Raw genomic sequence first — 7,817 nt, 5'->3', positions numbered from 1 at the left:
GCCCGAGGCCTAACAATGAGGCCTCAGACACAGTCCGAGACTGGCCACTCTCCGATTCGCCCAAGACAGGCTCGGATGGATGGAACTGCAATTTCCGCCTCGCCCAAACCCAGGATGGGCGCTGCCCCGCCATTGGTGCGTTCAAGACCCCCTGACGTCAGCCACGTTCCCAGGACAGTACGATCGGATGAGACATGGGTCAAATCATTACTCCGCCCACGTCGACATAGGCCTTGTTTAGTTCCGAAAAGATTTCGGATTTCGGTACTGTAGCACGTTCGTTTGTTTGTGACAAATATTATCCAATTATAAACTAACTAGGATCAAAAGATTCGTCTCGCGATTTCCAGCTAAACTGTGTAATTAGTTTTTGCTTTCGTCTATATTTAATGCTTCATGTATGTGCCACAAGATTTGATGTGACGAGAAATCTTGAAAAGTTTTTGCTTTTTGGGGTGAACTAAACAAGGCCATAGAATGAGTGTGATAGCATTGTGCTGCCAACTCTATGCATTGTACGTACGGCTAAGGCCTGTGCAACGCGCAGGCGTCACTCCAGGCTGGCAGTCAGAGTGTGATTCCTAATCCGGGAGGCCCTGGCTCTCCCTATCAGTCAATGAGTAGGTACGGAAACGTCTCTTACAGGAACCAACGGCTCGGCACATTGTCTACAGGGTTGGGCATGCCTCTCATAGGGACCAGCTTAGCTCGACACATCATCTACAAGGATAGGCATGCCCAGCCCTACCCCTCCATCGCCCTTCATGCCTAAAGGACAGAGGCCATCGCTCAACTGCATCACACCACACCTCTCACTATACCATGCCATGCCTCCACAGGAATAGGCTATGCCTTCCACTATAGCATGCCATGCCTCCATAGGAAGATCTTCTGCCACTGACAAAAAAATATAATATAGTGTACATGGAAGGGGCAGGTGCTGTTTCCAAGGGACGAGAGCACAACGGGCTCAAGCATCAACTCGCGGAGGAACACACATAACACTCTCTCCACTCACCACTCACACATACCTTGAGACTTGGGGGCCACTCCCTCTCTCGTCAAGCATGTAAGCCCTACTACAAGCACCTCGGTGCAAGATAATATATGATCACTCCCTTCCACTGGACGTAGGGCACTCCTTTGCCAGAACCAGTATAAATCGTTTGTGTTTTTCTTGCACACCATCCGAATCAGGAGCACTCAGATACAAATTTACTTACCGGCGTGGGCATCGCAAGTTCACACACTGACAAACACGATTTAAAGAGCGACCATGAAGCTATTTTTAAAATACCGCCTATTTGGCAAAAAAAAAACTATGTGAAGCCATATCAAACAGGACCTTAGTTCCTTAGATATTTCAAGGTGGTCTTTGTCCGGTAATGAGAATTGCATTTTTTTTATTTCTCTATGTTCAAGTTGAGTTTTTTTATTTTCAATTTACCCCATAAATCAAATTGTGAATGTTTTATAATTAAGCGTGGTACTACTTTTCATCCCAAGTTTTAGTATATTTTTAAACATACCAACCTATCAAAATAAAATAATGATTAAAAAAAATATGATGTATTTTTAACATTAAAAAAATATGATGTATTTTTAACATAAATTATAATTTCTGATATCACCTCACAAATTTTAAAATAAAACTCAAATCTTACGTGGAAAACAAGAAATAAATAAATCATGTCAAGATGTAAATTGAACCAAATGAACAGTTAGGTATGTAAATGAAACCAAAAAGTAGCTAGTTTGGGGGCGATAATTATATATCTTTATATTTATTGACTAATAAACTTGACAGGAGTATTTGTTTTTAGTGAAAAATTACACAAGATTAGACGCAGACGCTCAACACGCACCCACACTCATCCTTATGAACACATGTACGCGAACTCTAGTCCTATGAACACCTTTGAATGACTATGTCGGCACATCTCAAGATTGATTTAGACCTTATGCTTTAAGATTAGTCGTAAAAAAAACGAGCCGACCGATACCATAGTCTCCATTTGGAGCCTTGGGCGAGAAATTGAAAGTGTTTTTATCTAGAATATAATCTACTGGTATAAAGGGCTACAAACCAACAGTTCATTCTTTAAATCAAAGTTTCTGATGGATTATATGCCAACATGCTCATACTACTACACAATAAATAAGACCCTATTTGGTTGCTTCTGTTTTTTCTAACTCCTATCATATCGAATGTTTAGACACATGCACGAAGTATTAAAATATGGACTATTTACGAAATTAAAATAGAGCTAGAGAATAATTTGCAAGACGACTTGTTCGTTTGCCTGATAAGCCATGGCAGAAAGTTATTGTCTATGATTTATTCTATGATTAGACACTAATTGTCAAATAAAACAAAAACACCCTTTTAAAGCAAATGCATACAATGTTTCGGAAAACCACCGTGAAATGTTTGGATTGAGCCAAAACAAGCACTACAGTTTGACCAGCCAAAGTGGCAAGGCTTCTAGCTGCCTGCCGGTGAACGTGGTTTGTTACCAAGCCCCAGGCAAAAGCTCGCAAGACAGATTTCACTGCCTGTGCCTGGCCGTGCTCGCTCCGCCGCCGTCGCGGTGCGGAAGCAAGCAAGCACACGCCAAAAGCCCGTGCCTCGGCTTTCCACCGCTAGTCCCACCGCCGCCGCCGCATGTTCAATTGGCGGCCGTTGTAATAATTCAGCCCGGCCGGCCGGCCGCCGCAAGCACACACGGGCCATGGTACGGTGCCGGACGACGCCTGCACACCATGCCGGCCGTTGGATGCGCCACGCAGGACTGCATGCTGAGAGGAACTCATGTAATTGCAGTGTTGTACCTCTACCTCGACATTAAGGACTGTAATTCTGCAAAGAGACGGCCGGCAATCCGCTTTTTATTCTCTTTTATTTATGAGAGCTTTTGTTATTGGCCATTTCACTATTTTGATCCCATCTATTTTGGCGAATATACAGGGTGGCTTGCAGTTGAATTAGATGAGGAGAGACGGCCACTAATTAGATGAGGAAATGTCCCTAATTATGCTAGAGGAGCCGGTCTCTAGAAATTGATTGGACAAATTCATCCATGTACGTTGGATGAATTGTTACTGAATAAGCTAATAGCATTAATTGATTTTTATTTTTACCAAATAATGGTTTTTATCTCCAAGACTATTTATTTAATTTTTGATATGGTATTTTTCTCACTGTATTACAGTTAAATTTAAAAATAAGATCCCACATGATTATGTTTTGGTTAAAAAATAACACATGAGTGTCATGTGATGTAATTATCCTACCCCTCGTCCAATCATATAAGCAGAAAATCGGCTCATCCCATTTAAGTCTCGTTCAACCCAAAAAAAAGTGTCATCCAATCTACTTAATCAAACAAACTAGTTATTCGACGATATCCCTAAAAGTACGCATGAGATGATCCCATCTACCCTCACCAATTTAGGCTTAAAAGCCAAACACACAACCATAGTCAGTCAACATCAGAAAGTTTTCAGGCAATTTCAAGGCATTACACATGCCTTAGCCACTAAGCTCCTTCGCTGCCAAGTAGCGGCAACCATGCAAAAAGCTCATTCCTACCTTCCTGCCTTCCCGGCACCTGAAAATCTCTGCACCAAAAAGGTACCGCGCACCTTTTGCCTCTTTTAAGGTGTCTCCAATAGCATATGCATTTAGGAACCCAAATCCAAAATAGGTTTCCAACACAATACCTATAGCCTCCAATAGAGTATACATACAGAAAACCCATTTTGGGTATGAGGGGAGGCATAACCCAAATTTGGGTATCCTCTCTCCTCGAGACCCATTTGCAGAGAGTGTTGTCTTTTAGGTCTTGTTGTTGGAGAAGACTAAAAATAGGTATGGAACCTTTTACCTGTAGCGCTACCCAAAGGACAAATGGGTCTTGTATTTTGGGTGACGATTGTTGGAGATAGTCTAAAATCTCAGAACATGCCATCGATCCAAGTACTGTACAGCATCGATACAACTAATGTTTAAGAGCATCCCCAACCGTTTTGCATAATTGGTTTGGCAAATGAGGGAGTTTGCCAAGTCTCAAAAAAATATGGCAAAGGTGAAAAGAGGCAATCTCCAATGGTTTGGCATTAATCACTTCGCGCCAATTTTCCAATGCCAAGTGTGAACAGGTTTGGCATATATGCCAATCCTTCCTCTCTTTTTGCCAAGTTAACAAAATTGCAAAGTCTAAATGCCAAACCGTTGGATAAGTGTTTTTAAGACTTTTTTGCAAATACATGAATGCAAAGTCTAAATGCCAAACCGTTGGATAAGTGTTTTTAAGACTTTTTTGCAAATACATGAATGCAAAGCTTATTTGCAAAACGGTTGGGGATGCTCTAAGTAAAGATTATACAGAAAATCTTACACTTGTCTGTTACTCGCAGCATACGCGTTATCTGACACTTCGCTCCGATTAGACTCAAGGATACAATTAATGTTTAACTAAAGATTATACAGAAAAAAAAGTGTATCGCTGTTTGTAATACAAAACAGACATAGTATCATGGAACGAATGTAATGACATTTATTTAATATATATCATAAACTAACATTGACTTAGTTTACGATACTAAGATTACATTTTTGTTCGGACAGGGAATAGTATTATAGTACTATATGATTCAGCAAACTAAGCACTAAACACAAGTGTATATAAAAGTACTAAGTTCCCTGTCCAGCACGACAACAAGTCCGTTTCATCAAGGACTGGAAAACCTGCTCTCGTTACAGGAGAGCTACTGCACTTCACCCGGTGAAGGCTCGTCTCGTCTGCGCAGCGCAGGTAAGGTAAGGCAGCCAAATTGACCAGCTCGATTATCTTCGCCGACGGCGGCCATGGATCGATTCAGGACGACGGCGACGACTCAGGTACGGTCAGGAGCAGTCGTCGTGCACGGTGGCGGTGGTCATCCGGAAAGCACGGTCCCAGGCGTAGCGGAAGCGCACCTCGGCGGCGGCCTCGATCCGGCGCCCGTCACCGACGAGGTAGTCGCGCCCGTCCCGGCGGAACAGGCGCGGGTCGACGGCGACGGAGCTGGCGAAGCCCTCGGAGCGGAGGTAGACGCCGCGGACGGCGCAGCGGCAGGTGTTGCGCACCGTCACCTCGAACACCGGGTCGTACCCGGCCTTGTCGCCCGTGTTGGACTGCGACACCGTCACGCTCGACGCCAAGCACTTGCTGCTGGGCCTGAGCTTCGTCGCGTTCGACGCCGCCGCCGCCGCCGGCCGTGCACCTGCACGCACGACGCGAGACGACCGCCATGGATGGGTCAGCAACCACCGTTCGCGATGCAAAGAATTCAGAGGGAAACCGGGGATCATTTCAGCAGTGAAGCTGTGTGGTTACCTTGCGCTTGGACAAGGAGGAGCAGAAGGAGGGCAGGGAGGAGAAGCAGCAGCTTCGCCGACTGTGCCATGTTCTTCTTGATTGAGAGGTTCTTGTGGGTATTTTGCCTGTGGCATGGAACGGTGCCTGTGATGCCACCCGGGCTGCACTTATAGAGGGATTGGCATGGGATGGGAGAGCCAAGGTGAAGGTGTAGGAGAGGTGTCCGTGGTACAGAGTACAGAGTACAGAGTGCAGACCAACGGTCCTGTGCGTGTGCATCACCGCGTCCCAAGTCTTCCCCTGCTCTAGGTCCACACCACAGAGAGTAGAATGCACAGCCCAACCCAAAGGACACGTCAATAGACAATGCTGCCCAGTTGCAGGGGCCTTAAGAATTAGAACTTGTCATTTGTATTTGCTTTACCATTTACCTTTTTTGACGAAAGTGTTACCCGGAGTAAGTAGTGCATTGATCCTGTCAGTGATGGCCAAATGTGACTAGTGGATTGCCTTCAAAAAATTGTGAGTGGTGGACGGGGGCTACTTTTTGGAACTTGCTTGTTAATTTAGTGTAAGTGCGTGTTTTTTTTGGACGACTTGAAAAGACAGTTGATTGACCACATTGCTGTCTCGCAAAAAAATGTCGATTTGGGAGTTGAGATTACGTCGAGCTTTAGTGTCATCACTCACATGAAAAATGTGCTATACTAGAAACTTGATATTATATGTGATTAGTCCTTGTGTGGAAGTCATAACAGCTCCTTATAGAAAAAGAATTACAACAGAGGAATGCCAAATGCTCTTTACCAGATTTTTTTACACGGTGTGAACTGTGAAGTCCAGGGGATGTTTCAGCAACCACTAGAACCACTACACATGCGGACATGCGGTTCCCAACCTCTTTCCACAGGTGGATTAGCGAACCGCCTGTGCTTGATGCCTGTAGAAATAAATTTTTTTCCACAGGCGGGTAATCTGAAACCGTCCTATAGAAATATTTTTATAGAAACTACGAAATCAGCTTTTAAAATAGGAAAAAAAATTAATCTTAGGGAAGTCACAAGTCGCGCATTTTTTTTGCGTAAAATCGCGCGCTACACGGCCGGTGCGATTCAAACCTGAGACCTGGCAATCATTCTTAGCCTCCTTTATCACTCCACCTCTCACTTAGTTGTGTCAATATTAGAGTTTAGTTCCCCCACATATTATCCTAAACTGAGCATATATTGATTATTTAAGGCACTAAACATTTTCCAATGGAAAAGTTGTCAACTACAAAGTTTCATAACTTTTCAAGATCTACAACTTTTGTATTGGTAGTTTCTCCATCCGAGGTCATTTACAAAATTTGAATTTCAAATTTGAGAAATTTAAACGTAGTTTTCGATGACAAAATTATTTCAAATGAAAAACTTATCAACTATAAAGTTTCATAACTTTCTGAGATCTATTTTATTTTGACGTTTTTTTTCCAGCGAGGTCATTTGAAAAGCTCAAAAAATTCAATTTCAAATTATTTCTACAGGCGGTTTTCTCAAGGAACCGCACGTAGAAATATGATTTTTACTGGCGGTTTCTTAGAAGAATCGCCTGATTTCTACAGGCGGTTTTGTTAGAAAAACCGTATGTGAAAATTGATTTTCACAGGCGGTTTTTTAGTCGGGCAAACCGATTTCTTTTCACAGGTGTTGTTTAATTAAAACCACGTGTAAAAATTATATTCCACCACCAACGTAGTGCTTCTTTGTACTAGTGAACAAGCGGTTCGGATGGGAGGTGTCCCTAAAATTTCTTCAAACAAAAGACAATCTCAAGTCAATCGATTAGTCAATTGGCTTCACACAACAAAGGCCTTGTTTAGATGTCAAAAGATTTTGGATTTTACTACTGTAACACTTTCGTTTGTTTGTGGCAAATATTGTCCAATCATGGACTAACTAGGATCAAAAGATTCGTCTCGCGATTTACAGTTAAACTGTGAAATTAGTTTTTATTTTCATCTATATTTAATGTTTTATGCATGTGCTGAAAGATTCGATGTGACAAATCTTGAAAACTTTTTAGTTTTTGGTAAACTAAGCAAGGCCTAAATAACATCATGTAGCTGCAGCGAAATTTCCAAGCAGTTATGCGCCTACGTGCCCATGTGAAGATCCTCGCACCGGAACGAAAACCTGAGGCCGACAAACCACTGGTATTAGTACACGTCTGAGCCCTAACGTCTCTGTTTCCGAACACTGTTTGTTGTACGTACCAATTACTGAATCTACGATCGACACGCATGTCGATCTGGTGAGTCAACTCGCGAGTCTTCTTGGAGCCGTTCTCGTTGGGATCTCACTTTCCACATCCAGTGGTCAAGCTCGTAGCAAAGTCGTCGCCGAGCCTACTAGAAGGGACAAGATAGCATGGCAGACATTAATCCGAGCTATTGGATAACATGTGTGGTTCATC

At 43.1% G+C, this 7,817-nt stretch overlaps 1 protein-coding gene across 1 annotated transcript; it reads right to left on the bottom strand.

The window, feature by feature from the left end:
* On the bottom strand, window positions 4,535-6,249 carry LOC8083102. Its single transcript, XM_002449488.2, has 3 exons — window positions 6,171-6,249; window positions 5,382-5,750; window positions 4,535-5,268 (listed from the first exon to the last, which is right to left on the bottom strand). Exons 1-3 carry the CDS (start codon window positions 6,247-6,249, stop codon window positions 4,910-4,912), a joined length of 807 nt encoding a protein of 268 aa, XP_002449533.2. The 3' UTR covers window positions 4,535-4,909.

The sequence above is a fragment of the Sorghum bicolor genome, chromosome 5 (genome assembly GCF_000003195.3).
Source record: "Sorghum bicolor cultivar BTx623 chromosome 5, Sorghum_bicolor_NCBIv3, whole genome shotgun sequence".
NCBI lineage: Eukaryota > Viridiplantae > Streptophyta > Magnoliopsida > Poales > Poaceae > Sorghum > Sorghum bicolor.
This window is presented reverse-complemented; position numbering and strand designations above follow the sequence as displayed.